The sequence below is a fragment of the Styela clava genome, chromosome 10 (assembly GCF_964204865.1).
Source record: "Styela clava chromosome 10, kaStyClav1.hap1.2, whole genome shotgun sequence".
Lineage (NCBI taxonomy): Eukaryota > Metazoa > Chordata > Ascidiacea > Stolidobranchia > Styelidae > Styela > Styela clava.
Genome location: NC_135259.1, coordinates 15814101 through 15834331, shown reverse-complemented (window position 1 = coordinate 15834331; position 20231 = coordinate 15814101). Strand labels below are relative to the sequence as shown.

Genomic DNA, 20231 nt, shown 5'->3' with positions numbered 1-20231 from the left:
TCTAGAAGTATGTGTACCAATATGGAGATAACTGATTTTGTTCGCCTACTTTACATCAAGTTGGGTAGAGGGACGGCAACCTATGGGCATATTCACTTGGCTAACACAGTCAGTCCCCACACTAATAAGGAAAATAGTAATAAAATTATGGCCTAACCCTAACTTGGTACACATACTACGGGAGTACCAAAATTTCAATACTGAAACTGTGTCTCTAAATATTTCATGTTTGAGAAATAAAATTGTCAATTTTATATGTTGCCCATGTAACAGAGTCGTCCATGTTTTTCAATCTATTTAGAAGTGCTCTTTCGCCAAGATACCTATACTTGTTCAGTTTTCATGTTGTTTTCCATTTTTGTCAATTTTCTTTTGTGGGGTTTCGGCTGCATGTTCGTGTTCTGAAGCACAATGATACGACGAATAATGAACATTTAGGTAAAGTAAATTAATTATTACCATCATATTACAATACACCAAACTGCAATAGATGAAGCTAGTGCTAGAGTTAAACATTGGTATGAAGTAATTTGGAAAATAGCAAGAATAAATTGCCGTGTTCAACAATGAAGCGATACTCAAATATATGCACAAGAAGGTCTAACGCAGCACCGGTTGCCTATTCGACTTTCACTAAAGTCTCCCCGAAAAATAAAAAAAATTTGGAACATAATTCAAAACTGGGAAATTGCTATATATGTGGAGTTTTGCCGGGTAATTTCAAAAATCATTTACTTACCGATTTTCTTACTTCGGTTTAATACAAATTTTGCATACTTACTTGCATGAACTCTTTTTCTGGTGAACGAAGCCATAATATATTTGATAGGTGTGGGAGGAGCGTAATACAACATAGGATTTATCATGCTGTTGATTGGTATGATCATTAGCCCAACAGGAAGATAAGCGTCGTTTGGTATATCTATGCCTTCATGAAAAAATAAATGATTAAAGCATTATTCATAATGTTCTTGCAAATAGATAATTTGTAATATATATTACAATTGTCATTGCAATCATCAAAGTAAATTTAAGGTTATGCCTCGCTTTGAAAACTTTTTACATAACCTAATTATTTTTCTATTCATACGTATAACCAGATTTTTTTTATATAAATGGGTAATGCTATTAAGCTATATTTCCTCACAGTACATGGCCACAATTGAGTTTTCTAGCGATATAGTTACCAGCAACTTGTAGAAATCCCATGATACAAATTGGCATCCAACACAACAAATCTGTTATGATGATCACGGTAACTTTTTTCTGCATGGATTTTGCTCTTTCCTTTAACTGTTGGTTGGTCAATGCTTTATTTCCTCGAATTGATTTTCTGTCGGTAATATGAAAATTTTACACTTTTTTATGCGATGAACACACTTTGAAAACTCAGTAATCAATTTGTTGTTCTTACCTATATATCACAAAATATCCGACTGAAATTACAAAAAAGGCCAAGAAATTGACGATGAGAAAGATTAGTGAATAACCCCATGCCATATCTTTCATTGGATTTGGAAATACTGTCGGGAGACAAACGGTATGAGTTGAGTAATATCCAAACTTCCGGTCAATATTGAATTTAGGATTTAGTCTTTTGAGCATAGTTTCCAATGCTGACCATGAGTCACTTAATCTGTTAAAAAACAAAATGTTAAACATAATATTTTTGAATGCTATATCAATTAAAAAATTGCCTTACGTTAAATTATCTTTATCTTCAGTTTGTATTGTTGAAATCCATTGATTTATTCCCCTTATTTCGTTTTTGTTGATTATTGAAAAAAATGGATTTTGACTCAACCTGAAATTGTAAATTGTTTGTCATTGTCAGCAAATATTTGCGCAATATCAGTAGATCGCCTACTGTAACTCTTGGTGGACATTGATTGAGATCTCAGTAAAAACAATTTTGTGGAATACCGACTGAGTAGCCCAAGTTTGAAAAACACTTTATCACAGAAAAGTTCAGATTTTTAAAAAATGCCAATTCTTGTCAAGCATATATTCTAACAAAGACTTTATTATGGTGGCCAAAAAGTGTACACGTAACTGAGGTTCCGACAGAAAGAAAAAATTTATTTGAAAAGAAGGAATTCGAGGAAATGCCGACCCATGATAACCAAAAAATTCTAATAATAGAGTAACTAATACATATGACAGAGAACATTTTATATTTTTTTCACACAATATTCAACAAAAATTTTTCTCATACCACACATTGTTCACAAAGTAGTCTTCAGTAACTGGCAACAACGGAATCACAGCAATAGCAATAGCAAGAGTCCATGACAATACAATAAAATAACGGATTGTTCTGAGGCTAACTTCAACAAATGGTCTGAAATATATATTTATATCAACGCACGGCAATAATGTAAGCAATTTTACGGTGTTATTTACCTGAGAACAGTATGTACTCTAAATCCTGTAATGATCGTGAGAGTAAAAACCGAAGACTCTGTTCCAATCATAAGCAAAGCTCCAATAGCAGAACAGGTAATTCCACTTCTCCATTCTACATCTTCTTTGCAGTACTCACCTTGCATTGTTAAACTCTTTATGCATATGGAGAATGTGTAAACCTGAGTTAAATCATATGTTGTAAAAATATTTAACTAAAATATTTAAGTTGATCTACTAAAGCGAGAAAATCAGGCGCTGACAGATTACAGATTTTAAAGATGTTCAAAAATTTAACTAAAATATTTAAGTTGATCTACCCCAACGAGAAAATCAGACGCTGACAGATTACAGATCAAAATTTTGTTGATCATAGCATTCTTTTTATAATTCTTCTTCTTGAATAACTTGATTATAGAGAAAATAATCACGAACGCATTTCCTGCCAATGTGACGGTACCTGATAAAAAAGCATTTAAGAATTGGCAAATTTATGTTCAAAGATAGATTGATAAATAAGGTTTTTGATCCCGTGGGCTTTGACCCCGTGTACATTTGCACCCAGGACAATTGCACCTGCATACTTTCACACCCACGGACATTTGCACTCATGAACAATTGCATCCATACATTTGCACCCGCAGATTTTTGCACCCACATACAGATTGCACGGTTCCCGTACATTTGAACCCACGTACATTTGAACCCACGACAATTGCACCTATAGGAATTTTTTTGTTTTTCGGATAATGAACCCATACTAACCCTAACCCATGTATTTTAACACCCGCATATAGATTGAACCCGCGCATATACGCATGGGTTCAAATGTGCGTGGGTTCAAATGCACGATCACCAGATTGCACATATGAACATTTGCACTCAGGAACATTCGCACCCATGAATATTTGCAACCATGGATATTTCCTCCCACGTACATTTGTACCGGTGGAGATTTGCACCCAGGTACTTTAAAACTCGCGTACATTTGCACCCACGTACATGTGCAACCAGTTACGTTTGCACCCACGTACATGTGCACCCAGTTACGTTTGCACCCAGGTACTTTTGTACCCGCGTACCTAAAGACCCTCTCTCTTGTCTTGTACAAGTGATTTAACACTGACTTGATTAATTTATGTACGACCAAAAATAAACTTGACTTGACTTGTCCAGTTTCTTCCCCCGTCGTCTGCTAAACACCGCGCATTTGACTACGTTTGCGTTATTTCATCGGAGGAAAATGACCGATAAAACTGGGAAAGAGTTATACCTCGCAACGACAGTAAAAACGAATCGAACCTCACCAAGGATAGGGTCTACTTAGAATTTGTAATCCGTCTTCATTTTGATTGTATATTCATAGTTGCTAATTAAAGTTTGTCTGAAACACGGTTGTCCGAGATCATGACTATTAGTGCGTTTATGAGGCGCATGCATATGCGTGAGACTCTCATGGGTACAAGTGTTGGTGGATGTATATGTGCATTGGTGCAAATTTACGTACGTGCAAATGTTTATTAGTGGAGAGGTACATGGGTGCACATGTACATGGGTACAATAGTCCGCTAGTGTAATCTGTATACGGGTGCTAATATCTATGGGTGGAAATGTATCGGTGCAAATGTCGGTGCGTGCAGAAGTATGGGTGCAAATGTACTCACACCGATATATAGATGCCTTCTTGAAGAAGTTTAAAAAATATTTCAGACAAAACATTAAGCAAGTTGTATTCACACCTATTATTTCTTTCTAGAGATTCATAGAAATATTTATTTATTTTCCATCTTTTACAGCTATTTTGCAATAGCAAATTCACTAATTAGGCATGATCGGTAAATTACATTTTACTGATTGCCCTGATCATTCGAACTGAACTACTTTTGAACTGATACATTTATGTGCGTGACCGCGCATCGTTGAGTGGACATTACAAAGATTAGTACGTTTTGAATAATTCTGCTGCCTATAAATTAACAAGCTTTGTAATTTGCATACATTGACTAATTAAGAAATAACCTATCGTACCTAATGGTTGGTACAATTAGGTTTTATTATATTATACTAACTTGTCACCCATACAATGGCAAGCACAAACGTATTCTTGATCATTGAATTAGTGTCTGAAAATTCGCTGACAATGCATTCAGGAAGACATTCGTCTCTACCACTTTTGCAATCTTGACTCCCGTCACAGAGCTGTAAGATATATTAGTAAAGCAATAGTATTTTAGTTGTCACGTCTCTATCAGTATGTGAAAATCAAAACAGCTTGGGCTTAATGTGAAAAGCATACCTCAGTTTGTAATATAATATTTAAGAGTCAAAATGCAATCAAACCTCATTTATAGAGATAAATTTAACATCTCCTGTGTCATTGCAGTAAAAGTGAGTTGTTTCAGTGCATTTCATTTCATCGCTAGAATCTTCACAGTCCTGTAATAGCCAACATATCAAAATAAAAGCATTTCGTTTTTTCAATAAATATTTTTGATAACATTATTCGGAATTGTAAGTACCACATGTTATAGTTGTACGTTGTGCAATTTATTCAATTTACTTCACTGTGTACTTGATACTTGGTAAATTTATTGCTCCGAATGAGAGATCAAACAATAGATTTTGATGTTAAGCAATTCGTATCTCTGTTTTCAACCCAAACCTAATTGTGAATTTGAAATGGTCGACAATGAGACGTCTCAGAGCGATGCTAATTATAGATTTATGCTACGCGACGGACAAAACGATTTGAGGGATAAGGACTCAGATATCGACGTTATTCGTTAGCAAAATAATTTTCCATCACGAGGTCAAAAATGTAATTATTGTTTTTGAAATTTGATGTTAGAGTTTTTAGAGTCGCCTATATAACGAAACAATTGCAATTGCAATCATCGTATTATTTCCACAAACATAAATCGGTCTCACATACTTTTTGAAGGTTGCAGACTTTGTGGTCAGGTACGTTTATTGGTTTATTCCCTTCGCAATAAAATCTTCGAAAATAAAAAAATAAATTTTGAAAACTTTTTTTATCAAAGAGAGTTTCGCGGACGGAAGAATGATAAGTTGAAATCAACCTACTTGTTCTGATCTCATGAATCAGTATGAGAAATATACATCTTACCAAGCTTTTATTATTAATAATATTATTTGTATTCATTAATAGTCATTTTATTATTATTTTGGGTATGATTGTAGATCTTCCAACTCGAAACTCCCCTATCTATATTCAATTTGTGGTATATTGTAGTGTGCTAAGTACATCAGGCCATTTCAGCAAGAGATAAAAATAAAAATACCATATTTGTGAAAAATATTGTCATGTTTGGTTGATTAAACTCAAATTGCTAATTTTAAATTCATAAAATTAATGTTTAAAAATAGACTCAATTACTAGGTGCTAGTTTCACTTCACACGCTCGATATTTTTTTTTATTTTAAATTTAATTGATGTTACTAATAAACAGAACTCGTGAAATGAAAAACAAACGTTGGCGCGAGTACATTGATGAGATTGGTCCTCGCATGAAACGCCATATGATGCGGAAATAGTTATTAATTCTTCAATACATATAAGTTTGTGACATACGCCAGAAAGCAATTTAGAAATACTTTACCTTCGTGGACATTTGATTTCTTCTTCTCCTCCTTCGCAATCAGCTATTCCGTCACATATCTTCCAGCCTGGAATTCTCGATTTGCTTGAACATTGATAATACCCATCAGATACATGGTGTTTGCAGAATTCTGGCCTGGGGATGCAATTTTGACATTCCTCGCGGTAAAACTCTCTGCATTCTATAATTCCATCGCACTTTGTTGCAATTGGTTCTGAAAGGTTTTGATTTATAGAATTTTAGTCAGTATGTGCAAATAACAAAAATGTTGAGAAATATATATGACCATCAGAAATAACGAAAGTTTGACAGGTTTGTTTGCAAAGAAAGTTCACAAAAATTCCAAAATTTTTCAATGGTAAATGATATAAATATTTTCGATGTTTCCTGCTCAAATGACAAAAGGCGTAATTTTCTTTATCTAGAATATCTATCATTATCTACTGTTTTTATCATCACATAAAAAATTTTCTTTACGATAAATTTGTCATAATTCTCAAATTAAGAATTAATCTAATTTAATGATGAACTGATTATTTTAGCAGCAAGATATAGGTCAGTTTTTACCAAAAATATGTTTTTTCGTTTGGAATAGAACAGACTGATTAAGAAGCTAAATCTCATGAACAACAAAAAATATTGAACGAAAGTAGAGACTATTGATAGCGTTAAAATTATGGTCGTGACCTAAGCATCGCGGTTGATGTAAAATGAATATTTCAGTATATTCAGAAAATTCAGAAAATTTCAGTAAACTATTCAGTAAATATTATGAGGTGACACAAGAATAATAAACTGTACATTTTATCAAAATTTAAATAAAGACACATTTTTCGCTTCCATTCGGTTTGAAACATTATTTGAGACCTAAGTTGTAAATTGTAATTGATGTTTCACGGCATGCTATTTACTATTGACTTAAATAATTATATAAATTCTATGAAATTGTAAAACATACCGGTTGATAAACCACAACGGATATTACATTTGTCTGCTGTCTGATCCCACGATCCATCTGTGTAATGATAACATTTGCCAATTAAAATGTCCTATATTCACAACCTATTTCCTCTTGAAATTAGCCTTAGTGCTGTAACGAGAGATATTTATTTAAATTATTGTGAAATATTTGAATTGAATTGATTGAATTATTGATTAACTATGATATACCAAATAATAGAAAACAAATGAAATATTTTCAACAGTATTTTTGAGGTACTAGATACCGATGTACTAGATACTAGATACCGGTACTAGATCGGATAAAAATTCGCGTTACCCGGACAACTTGTGTATGGACAAAACTTTTCGTCAATGTCTCCCATGCAGTCTGGTCTGAAATAAATTTATGTTAAATTTTATTCAAATTGAATATTCCAATAAATATTTTAGAATGGGCAAAAGGGTAATGTTAGCGTACAGCCTGATAAAACATTCCATAGAATATGGTCGTTTTAGGTGTAGATTGAGCTCAAAATCAATTTCAAATAAAATTTATTTTAATTAGATTTATCTTGAAGCAACTTACCGAGGTCTTCATATTCTAACTCCTATTCCATACTTTTGAAATATGATGTGACCTACTTACATTTTATCGCAAACTGTCGCATTATTGTTTGCTTCCGTGACATCACATGAGAAGTACGGTGTCTCATCTTGTTGCCCTTTATTCAAAAGCAAAATTTTTAGTCTGTTTCTAGGATAAATTGTTTCCAAAAATCAAGTAATCGCAGAAAGAATCTCACCCCAAACAACTTGTTTGCAAATGTCAAAGACTCCTTTTCGTTTGCATAAACATTCGTCTGATAAATCTGGACAGTCTATGATACCGTCACACAGATTTCCGTAAGGTATTATTTCCTTAGATGTGAAACAGCGGAAGCACTCTTCTTCATGAAAGACTGCGAGTTATCATATTATTTTGTTAGTTGTTTAATTTTGAACAATCCTTTAAATTGGTGATAAATATTCAACATTTGCTTTGTGGGAAGTTTCTAATTTACTTATTCAAATTAAATTTAACAAATTTTGAAAATGAGGTTATACGTTTAAATGATATTTTCGTTAGAAAATTCCACACTCTTCTGAATCAATTAAAAATTTCTGATATTTCTCATTTTAGAGTACTTCAACTTATCTGAGTCCAATTCGACTTTGTAATACAATAAGAATTAATAGAAGTAAAATCGACATAATATTTTCGAAAATCGTTTTTTAACAATACCGTTGAGATATGTAACAAGATAATAATTATATTTTATTTGTTGTATCCTTCTTTATATTGGAAAAATTAAAGTAACTAAATGAAATACCAGTAAATCCATTTGAGAAAAAATTCCGTTCATTTTTTGTTCTACAAGACTTTACTTAAGTAAATAGATCCTTACTTTACTTTTATTTACAAATGAACTTACTTCTATTTAGTATGGGTTCATTTCCATCGCAAAAGCATTCATCGACTCCTGTAATAACGAAAATAAAGGGGAAATAGAAACATATACTGAAATATTGTATCATTACAAACTTTTTAAAACGACAAAATTATTTTGAATTTTTGAAACGCTTTTTAGTTTTGCCAAAAATGCCTCCGAGTTGACTACAAGTCATATAGATTTTTTTGCATATAATTTAAAACATCAGTTTGTGAGAATTTGAGAGAAATTTATACTGCCTTCAACAATTGTTGGGCGAAAGCGAAATATGCAAGGCCAAAAAATTCATTTCAGAGATACTTGACTGGTAATTTGGGCACGTTTGAACGGAGAAAAAATTGTTTGTTTAAAAGATGTCAAAAGTCCGTTGGAACGATAGTTTACACAACTCTGATTCTAAAGCATTAGATTATATCAAAGCAATTTCTCCAAAAATAAGTTTAAATAATGAAGTACCTCCAGAACAATGTGGATACGAATCACAGATAAATTCCGCCGGTAGTGGACACTTTCGATTCATTCGTTGAGCGTCCAGGCCAAAACATAGCATATCTCCTTCTTGTCGTTTCCGATCGAAGTAAGGCCCGAGTAGGTATGGGCCATTGTTACTTAAAACAAAAAAGCAGTGATCAAATATGTAGACTCTAGGGTCGTACGTTGTTTCCAGTACCACGCTTGGTAAAACAATCTGTATACGGTAATTTGGGGCGAAATAAAAACTGTTCCACTTTAAATTAAACAGTTAAATTATAGATGAAATATCGTATCGCAAAGATCACAAAAGCAATCTGAAATTGGATAAAAGTTATAGCTTTCTAAGAAGTGTAAATTTGAGGTTGATAGGTTCATTAGTTGAGAGAGTAAAATTGTTAATAACAACAGCATCAACCAACCCCAACAACAAGCAAGAATTTACCAAAACGATCAACTTGTCCACTTTTTGTCGAACAGAATAATTGTAGACAATCTGATGCAGTGAGGGTAGAATATGGAAGCATCATTTTACAATCGTATTTAATAAACACTGAACCAAGATACAAAAGTATCGACACAAGGTTTTGAAAATTACCACAAATTTTAAAAGGGTTTATGAGTAAAACCGTTGTTCACAGAATACTAGGTGGCACACCCCAATTGGGATCTTGCTTGCTTTACAGAAGTGAGCAATTTTTTGAGGATTAGCTAATTATAGTCAAGTACGAGGCATCAAATTTCTGTTTTGAATTATTTTTCACACACATTACTATACTTGCGTAATACGCTGAGTCTAAGATCCATATGATTAGTTGTGCAAAATTATACGATATTTCCATAACTAGTAATTCACTCACGTACAAAGAATCCCTCGAAAGCAAAAGTTATTCTTTTGGCAATAAAGAAATGGAAATTGGCAAAGTGTTTCATCACTTCGACAAAATGGATCTAAAACACAAATCAGATAACGGACATGTTTTAGCTATGACAGTAATAATTTCACAAAGTGGCCGAGAACAATATTTACGAAAAATTCCATACTGCGTATTGCATTTTCATTCATTATATCACACTTTTTCTAAAAATTTTTGCATTTCATTAAAATTCAATTCATCATTTTTTTTCGTACTCGAAAATTTGTGATTGGTTCTTCGTTTTATCTTACTGAGAGTGGAGATTAAAAATTATAATGTATATATATAAAAAGCATAAGTGGTATATTTACCACCTCTGTTTTAAATTAGTGCTGAATTAAGCTATCTATTTTTTGCTTTATAAATAATGACAAAGGAAAGTAAAAAAAATGCACCTGAGAGTTGTTGAATTATATATTTTCGTAAATTAAAGTTATATGAATAATGCTTGGAACAAATAGTAACAAATAGTTGAAAAATCAGATGATATCGCATACCAAAAGTAGCACCAAATTATGTGATATATAACATTCCCAAAAAACGTTTATGATAAATGATTATTTATTAAAAAAGTCATGGAAGAAAATTATAGTCAGTCTAAAAAAAAATTTTCGTTTTAAATTTGGACTGCTTGGGTTTCACAGACCCGTCTTTGTCACGGGAAAACCGACAATTTTTTTTATACTTGTAGATGTTTAACATTCTCACCTGTTTCGCAAAGGGAGGAGGCTTTATGTACTTGACTTTCGGGAAGATAGCAGAAACCATGTGAAACGGATCGGCATAAATGTCCAGTTTTGTCGTCCAGAAAATGCCGGAAGTCTTTGTCGCTGTTGTCCCTAGACACAAGACATTTAATAGCGCTTCGTATTTATGTGAATTATGAACTCATATAATGAGAAGATGTATCAACAGCTCTATTTTTAGGTAAAGTTTTATGAGTTTTATAAGAAAATTGTATTTTCAACTGACATGCAATGGCGGGTGATGCTAAGATCATCGGTATCGCAATACGATTCACGTGGTACACACCCTGATCCGTCTGTACATTTGAATTCGTCGTTGTAACATTCAGCTTCTACAAATGAATGTGAAAAAGTTGAATTTATATCAACAAAAAAGGTATTATTAGTGTTTAATAATGTTTATGACTGGCGAAGTTTTGTGCACCAGGATTATGATATGCTTCTTCAAATGCTTCTTCCCGTTTCGGGGATGTATTTATGACAAAAGATATAATTCCGGGATTTGTTAAAAAATGTTAGGGGCTTTTTTCTACAAAATACCATATTTGCAAAGACAGAATAACATTTAATGTTCATTCTCGAGTACGAAACAGGTTATATTTTGTTAGGAATAGCGCCCCGTCTAACTAAAATTAAGGATGAAACATTATATATTTCTTAATCAAACAAATTATTTCTCACCTTTTAAACAAACTGCTGATTGCAAGTGTTTGAGATTTTCAGGTAACATACAAACAAACCCGTCTCTGCGACAAGGAATTCCAGATTGGTCAAGACGCAAGTTGCGTCGTATCTCATCAATACCGTCTCTATGGAAAAAGAATAGTGTGAATATTATTGTGACACAAAGTAGATCAATGGGTCGTTTTGCTAAATTGTTGTTGTTGTTTTTGTTGTTAGTACTCTTCTAGGTATTTCTCAATCCTCATATAGTTTGGAGACCTCTTTAATTTGATTTTTTCGCTCTGACTTAAAGTGCGCGAGTTCTTTTTTGTGACATTTTTCGGCGTAAATATAATAAAATAGATATGAACAATCTTTTTATGGGGTCCTTATATTCATACTAATGATTCATGATGAACTAATTGCAGTGACATTCGAAGAATTTCTTGCTATGTTTAACGAACATTTGTTACGATTGAAATTTACTTGTACAATGATGTAGAAAATATGAATCCACCAATATATTATACAAACTAACTTACTCGCAGTCAATTTCTCCATCGCAAAAAGAGGAAATAGGAAGTTTGAGGATTCCGCAATCAAATTCTAAATTATAAATATGAAAACAAAGTTTTTACGCCTAAAGCCCCAAAAGTTGGTATACAAACTTTCACTGGGAATAGATGCAAGTAATATACGTACTGATACAAGAGTTACCAACAGGAATATTGTGCATTGTATAAATGAAATTAAACTTCTTTTGAATAGGGTATTGAAAATATAAAATAAAATATTATCAACCGTCAGAGATTTTATGTTTTGCATTCTTCTTCTGTAGGAAACCGTTTAATAGGGTAGGTTAAGAAGACAATCTCAAGCCTATCAAATTAACGTTTCAGTCTTAAGTGGCATTTTCATGTTATTGTCATTTATATTCTAAGCGTCGGTATTTCGAGCCGAAATGAGAAATTCAAAATACAATTTGAAGATTAAAAAGCAGTGTCAGCTTGTAAGTTTCATCTCTACGAAACTCGTTTGGTAAACTTCATTTAAAGTTACCAATTTATTGAAACGGCCAAAATAATATATTTCCAACACATCGTAACAAACATTTTATGTTATTAAATCTGATTGATTAAATCACATCAATAATAATATATGTAGTAATATATAAATCAATTTATGTTTTGTTTCAAATTCTTTTTTTACATTAATTCGGATTTATAATTCCAAAACAACGAGTTCCGTATGATAACATTTCATCATTAAGATGCACGAAGTTGCAGTGCTGAGCTCGGCCAAGCTAATTGATTAGGGAAGACTTTTTTGTTTCAAAAAAGACAGGTTTCCCAAACTTTTCTGATTCTTAAGTGCCTGATCATATTTGAAAAAATAAAAGTACGATATTATAAGTGACAATAGAACATGCAAGCATATATTTGACAATTAATATTCTATAAAATAGGTTGAATTTAGACTGAAAGTGATGCACAATTACAAGCAGTATTATGTTAACACTAACCTGCGTTTATTTGAATCATGCATAGAAGTATAGCTACTGGGATTGTCCATTGTTCAGCTCCGTATCCCTTAATGTTTGAATCTTTCATTTTACAGAAGGTGTTGAACAGAATTATGTATTTCTAATAAATATCGGTTTTATCTGATATTTGCAAATACTAATATATATTTTTTTAAAATTAATTTACATATATATATACATATTAATTATTCCTTGTTTGTACATTGATCTTTTATCACTTCCATAATTTTATTGTTTATTGCGTATTTCAATAACTTAATAATTTGAATCTAGTGATTACTGATTGTTTTTGTAAATTGATATATTCAAAATCAAATTCAAATAATTTTAACTTTTAAAAGTAGACGCTTGCTTCTGTGACAATTTTCTTCACTATTACTTAAGCAAAGGCTAAAATTCTGTAGTGTAAATGAAGCTAATAAACTTAATATTTAAAAAAAAATTATTTTTTTCATCAAACTTATCCGAATTTTATTGTGTATTGTAAGTAATACGCAAATAAACAAACTGCTCTGCACGAACAAATATACGCGAGATGCTTTTCTGACAACACATGCATATTTACTATATATATATACTAGAGTTTGATATTCACAGGAATAAAAATCTCGTTATTATCAATTTTCTATTTGTGTAACAAACAACCATTCTACATACGTGTTCCTCCTTCACCTCTACTCATCTTATTCTTTTCAAGGTTGTTACGATGACGATAAATTCTCAACTAGACAATGCATGTTACGTTGTTCCTTTCATTCATATCTGTATCTAGTGGTAGAAATTCGAATCGAAAGTTGATATAACAATGCACGTAATTCCCGTGTTATTAAGACAATTGAAATGGCGGAAATAATGATACAAAATTGAGCAAAATATGTAATAAGTATCTAATAATTTGACATATTTTCGCAATAGCGTTTTTGAGACAATATTCAACGACGAGATTTTGGCAAAAGAATAATGCCAAATTTACCAAAATTATTATAGGGCATATTTAATATAAAATCCTTCTTTATTCTCTCTGTATTTTTTTTATCATTAATTTTATTTATTATACTACTAAGTATACTCAACAAACTGGTACGTTACATTGTAAGAAAGTGAATAGAACATAAATTAACTGCATGAACACAAAATGTCCGCTCCGCTCTCCACATGCTATGAAATAATTCCCAACTCTCGTAACACACAACAAAACACATATGTATATAACCCTAACCTGGTACAAATGCTGCGGTAGTGCCGCAAAAGAATTATGATATCTTTGATAGACCGTGCTGTTTCGGCAAAAATTTGAAACTTCAGCAGTTTTAAAACTTTGGACCGGTTTGGAAAACAAGTCCAAAACTTGTCTTTGGTTTTATTTACTTAATGACGTTTATTTTGAGTAAATGTGTTTCTCGAATATATTGAATTTGGTACTCCCGTGGTGTGTGTACCATGTTAGAGTTAGGCTTAAGTTTCATTCTGTTTTTCCGTATTTTAGTTCTATTACGAGTTTGGGCACTGTCTGTGTTCGCAAAGTGAATATACCCCTGCCCATAGGTTTCAGTCCCTTTACACAACTTGATGTAAAGTAGGCGAACAAAATTAGTTCCCTCCGTATTGGTACACACACTTCCGAAACGCTTTTTTGCAAATAGATTTCTTAACTTCTGGATATACATGATTCCAAATAATCACCAATGTTGGCTAAAAAGCTTTGGTATGGTCATACCTCGTTACAGAATGTATGAAAATAGGCAATTTGATCTGTAAATAGCGTCGCATTTGTCTAGTAGCTTGATTTAGTCATAAAAAATGTGTGAAAATGTATCACCCATACCCAATAAACTATCCCAGTCCACACGTGAAAAATATACGTAGTTTTGGTTTGAGGTAATCTTTAATCTTTTAATGGGTCTGGTCATATATATTGTCTGTCTGACCACCAATGTTGTCACAAAGATCAATCAATCATTTATTCGTCGTCACAAAAACATCAAATGCACAAAAAATTGGTACAATAAATAAATATAATAATAATGATATTTGTGCGACAGGAGTCGCGAGGGACCATATTAGGTCTTCAAGCAGCGACACCTAAAGCGCTGTTACTGGTTCAGTGTAAAAAAATAACTACATTTGCTACAAACATTGACTATGCAATAGTCGTTATGATGAACTATTTTGAATCATTGAAAAAATTCGCAGCAAACGCAACTTTACTAAAATCATATAATAGAGAAAAAAAAAGAAAAACAACTCAACTATAAATTTATAAAAAAGGCATATTTGAATAAATGTATATAAGTTACATAAAAGACAAACGACAAGCGAGGGGAAAATGGTTAGACCAAAGACAAAATTGTAAGTGATTAATTGAATAGAAGTTGGTAAGCTCTAATAAATCATAAAACGTTGATATGTATATATATATATATACAATACGCTCCACAGCAAGTGGGCATAAAATTTACGAAAGAATGGTAGGCATATGCTTGCTCAATAAATTAAAATATAACGAATTTTGGCATTTTAGTGTAGAGGTTGCACCAAGGTTGGTAAAGTTAAAGTACCGGGTACTTTAGAAATAGACTCCTTACACCTATAGTTCCTCCGGCTTTTTGGGCAGAGGAGTAAAGAGGGTAAAGCATTTTGATCTGCACATGACGTCGCAGTTTTCTAGTAAGAAAAATGTTAGAAAAAACAGGTTGAAGTGAGTGCTTGTTAAAATGGTTGGTTTGGCGTAAATGTAGAAAGTACTATGATCCATAAAATGCGTGTGAAGCTAGTTTAGCAACTATGGATACCATAATATACCAGCCTAAAAATACATACAATTAAGTGCATGTACAATACACCATGAAGTTTAAGTTGCAATTTTGAATTTGGGCGTAATCCAGTTCCAATAATGAAATCGCCCCTTCTTGAGCACGCTGTCGGTGTCCCACCTCTTGTCATCCGGTTCCTTCACAAAAGTCATATGTTTCAGCCTGTTCTGTTACAAACAGAACATTAACAGTAACCAGTAATGCCAACCGGTTCGCTGATCTCATAAAATTCCTTGAGACGGTTCTATAAAACCGGTGCAAACCGGTTGAACACAAGTATATATATATATATAAATATATATAGAAGATTAAAAAGTATAACGAATAAGGTTAGCTACAACGTAATCAATATGATATAAGATGGCTATTGTCCTATGGGAAATACAAATGTGTGCTGTCCCATGGACTCCCATTCCCATGAAAAAGCCTGCAGATATTAATGAGTTGAATCACTCTGAAAAGTGCGGTGCAATCTTAGATATCAATACGCCGTGTCGAAATGACCATTGTTTTGTCACAATGGCATCGGCAGAAAGTTCTGGGCTGGGCATTTTCGATTACCTGATGATTTCAGGGTCGAATAGAATATTTTTTTCGAATCGAATCTAGAATACCTTGGAGTCAATGGGAGATATGTAATTGTATGCGACTTTTTATTGTAATTGGTCCTGAGCGTATTACTTTCTATATGACATAGTGTAGCGTACGGATTGTTTCCATACATTTTCTTGGAATTTCGGCAGATATATATTGTGAAAATGCGATCGTTCGCACAATTTATTGCGAATTTGATGCAATTTACAAATCTCATCGGCAAATTTTCCTCGCATTTCATTCGTTGACTGACGTTGGTACATGCATGTATGAATTAACAATTGAAGGTGAAAAAAGTGTGTATTTCATTTTGAGTCTGTAATTCGACACTGGCGCTTTCAGTGGGGACTACTGCACATATAGCACGGTTGCTAAATTTTATTATAAAGATTTAATACTTTTAGCATGTGAAAATGACGATAAAATTCCTCGTAAAAATTAGTTACATACTCTTTCGATGGATTTTAAAACACCGGATGTTTTGTATATAGAATTCAAACTATTTCTATACGGCAGATAATCTGAAATACTTTTGAAATAACGGAAGTCATGAAATAAACTAATATGCAATCACTCTCGGATGTTACTAATAAATAGGCTGTATTAGGTTAAAAATGAGTCACCAATAAAAATTCGACAATCAGTGGAAAAAGTGGTCCAATCGCTTTTATCAAAATATTGCATTTATGCGCAATCCATTACTGAATTGCACATTGCAGCATGCATCGGTGTCGAAAAAAAAACACAAAATTTCCAGAGTCCACCAGCAAGTAATTCCGCTCAGGAGGGGCGAGTTTAATAACGTGCAATTCGAGTTATTGCGAATAAATTTTGCATTCATGTGTGATCTTTACTTGAAACAGCATAAAAAACCATAAACATCGTAATTTTGAAAATCCCACAACATGTCTTTCGCTCAAGAAAGGCGAGATTTTATTATTAGAAATTAATTAAGTGCATGTACAATACACCATGAAGTTTAAGTTGCAATTTTGAATTTAGGCGTAATCCAATTCCAATAACGAAATCGCCCCTTTTTGAGCACGCTGTCGGTGTCCCACCACTTGTCAGCTGGTTTTTCACAAAAGTTTTTTTTTTCAGCCGGTTCTGTTACAAACAGAACATTAACAGTAACCAGTACTGCCAACCGGTTCGCTGATCTCATAAAATTACGCGAGGCGGTTCTATAGAACCGGTGCGAACCGGCTGAATACAAGTATATATATATATATATATATGAAGAAAAAGGGGGAATAAAAAACATTTAGAAGATTAAAAAGTATAACGAATAAGGTTAGGTACGACGTAATCAATAGGATATAAGATGGCTATTGTCCTATGGGAAATACAAATGTGTGCTGTCCCATGGACTCCTATTCCCATGAAAAAGCCTGCAGATATTAATGAGTTGAACCACTCTGAAAAGTGCGGTGCAATATTATATATCAATAGGCCGTGTCGAAATGACCATTGTAATGTCACAATGGCATCGGCAGAAAGGTCTGGGCTGGGCATTTTCGATTACCTGATGATTTCAGAGTCGAATAGAATATTTTTTTCGAATCGAATTTAGAATACCTTGGAGTCAATGGGAGATATGTAATTGTATGCGACATTTTATTGTAATTGATCCTGAGCGTATTACTTTCTATATGACATAGTGTAGCGTACGGATTGTTTCCCTAAATTTTCTTGGAATTTCGGCAGATATATATTGTGAAAATGCGATCGTTCGCACAATTCAAGGCGAATTTGATGCAATTTACAAGTCTCATCGGCAAACTTTTCTCACATTTCATTCGTTGACTGCTGTTGGTATATGCATGTAGGAATTACCAATTGAAGATGAACCGAAAAAAGTGTGTATTTCATTTTGAGTCTGTAATTCGACACTGGCGCTTTCAGTGGGGACTACTGCACAATACACATATATAGCACGGTTGCTAAATTTTATTTCAAAGATTCAATACTTTTAACCAGTGAAAATGACGATGAAATTCCTCTTAAAAATTAGTTACATACTCATTCGATGAATTTTAAAACACCGGATGTTTTGTATATAGAATTCAAACTATTTATATACGGCAGATAAAAACAGATAATCAGAAATTCTTTTGAAATAACGGAAGTCATGAAATAATTCAATATGCAATCACTCTCGGATATACGTTGAAAAAGTAGGCCTGCATACACTATAATGAATAGGCTGTATTAGGTTAAAAATGTGTCACCAATAAAAATTCGACAATCAGTGGAAAAAGTGGTCCAATCACTTTTATCAAAATATTGCGTTTATGCGCAATCCATTACTGAATATAACACATTGCAGCATGCATCGGTGTAGAAAAAATAACACGAAATTTCATAATTTCCAAAGTCCACCAGCAAGTAATTCCGCTCAGGAGGGGCGAGTTTAATAACGTGCAATTCGAGTTATTGCGAATAAATTTTGCATTTATGTGTGATCATTACTTGAAACAGCCTAAAAAAATACCATAAACATCGTAATTTTGAAAATCCCAACAACATGTCTTTCGCTCAAGAAAGGAAAGATTTTATTATTAGAAATTTATTAAGTGCATGTACAATACACCATGAAGTTTGAGTTGCAATTTTGAATTTGCAATAATGAAATCGCCCCTTCTTGAACACGCTGTCGGTGTCCCACCACTTGTCAGCCGGTTCCCTCACAAAAGTCATATTTTTCAGCCGGTTCTGTTACAAACAGAACATTAACAGTAACCAGCAATGCCAACCGATTCGCTGATCTGATAAAATTCCGTGAGACGGTTCTATAGAACCGGTGCGAACCGCTGAATACAAGTATATAAATATATATATATGAAGAAAAAGGGAGAATAAAAAAAACTTAGAAGATTAAAAAGTATAACGAATAAGGTTAGCTACGACGTAATCAATATGATATAAGATGGCTATTGATCCATGGGAAATACAAATGTGTGCTGTTCCATGGACTCCTATTCCCATGAAAAAGCCTGCAGATATTAATGAGTTGAACCACTCTGAAAAGTGCGGTGCAATCTTAGATATCAATACGCCGTGTCGAAATGACCAGTGTTATGTCACAATGGCATCGGCAGAAAGTTCTGGACTAGCATTTTCGATTACCTGATGATTTCAAAATCGAATAGAATATTTTTTCGAATCGAATTTAGAATGCCTGGGAGTCAATGGGAGATATGTAATTGTATGCGACTTTTTATTGTAATTGGTCCAGTAAACAAATGAATTACTGAAAACATAAAATATATCATTGAAACCCCATATGGATCGTTTTTCCCAATCGTTTCGTTGTTGTTGGGGCAACTTTTTGGTGCGAGAAAATCGCTTTTACAAGTAACTACTGGATCACTCAATTTCAAATTTTCAGTAATTAAAGATGAAGGTATAGGAAACTAGATATTTTATCAAAATTTCTTCGAATCTTGTGAGACGTGGACCGAAACGTGACCGCCTACGCCAAGGCATATTTGAGTGAAAATCGCTTTGGCTACTGGTGCTTCAGTTAGTTAATGGCAGGTTTGTCGATGGGAATTATTTTCTGTCTCATCCCACCCCACTGCATTTTATGCCTTTCCATGGGAATTCTGCGGACTTCCACCACAAAATAAATGAAATTAGATAATACCATAAAAAAAAACATTTAAAAGATTAAAATCTAAAAATACCAAGGTTATCTGTGACGTAATCAAGTTGTATGACATGGCAACTGCTTCATAGAAAATAAAAATGTGTGATGTCCCATCCCATCCCATGGGACGCTCTCCACGAGAATCCTATTCCCACGGACAAGCTTGGTTATTGGATTTTTGTGCCCATATATTAATTCAATCATCGCTCTTCTGTTAATTATTTTTGCGGGGCATTTTATTATCATGCTTATATAACTAATTTTATTTTCTAGAACAGAAAACTCTATTTGAGTACTGGACAAGAAGTGAAATTTCCAATTGAGTATTGGTACGGCAGAAATAAAACTCCGACCGATGATCCAGCTCGGACAAGAAC

The 20231-nt window shown here is 33.1% G+C and overlaps 1 protein-coding gene across 1 annotated transcript; it reads right to left on the bottom strand.

The window, feature by feature from the left end:
• LOC120337135 (uncharacterized) lies at positions 1-12862 on the bottom strand. The gene is made up of 18 exons (XM_078116669.1): positions 12775-12862; positions 11795-11858; positions 11271-11398; positions 10876-10921; positions 7303-7358; positions 6982-7038; positions 6024-6237; positions 5336-5399; positions 4744-4839; positions 4473-4602; positions 2724-2863; positions 2404-2585; positions 2216-2341; positions 1703-1804; positions 1415-1636; positions 1188-1333; positions 782-928; positions 1-401 (listed from the first exon to the last, which is right to left on the bottom strand). The coding sequence occupies exons 1-18, from the start codon at positions 12860-12862 to the stop codon at positions 334-336; spliced, it is 2076 nt and encodes a 691-aa protein (XP_077972795.1). The 3' UTR covers positions 1-333.
• Positions 12863-20231: the final 7369 nt, after the last annotated feature.

Coding starts and splice junctions, on each gene's coding strand:
- LOC120337135 (XM_078116669.1), bottom strand. CDS start 12,862: ATGAAAGATTCAAACATTAAGGGATACGGAGCTGAACAATGGACAATC. Junction 4,603..4,743: donor AATTTATCTCTATAAATGAG/GTTTGATTGCAT, acceptor TATATCTTACAG/CTCTGTGACGGGAGTCAAGA. Junction 2,342..2,403: donor AGAGTACATACTGTTCTCAG/GTAAATAACACC, acceptor TATATATTTCAG/ACCATTTGTTGAAGTTAGCC.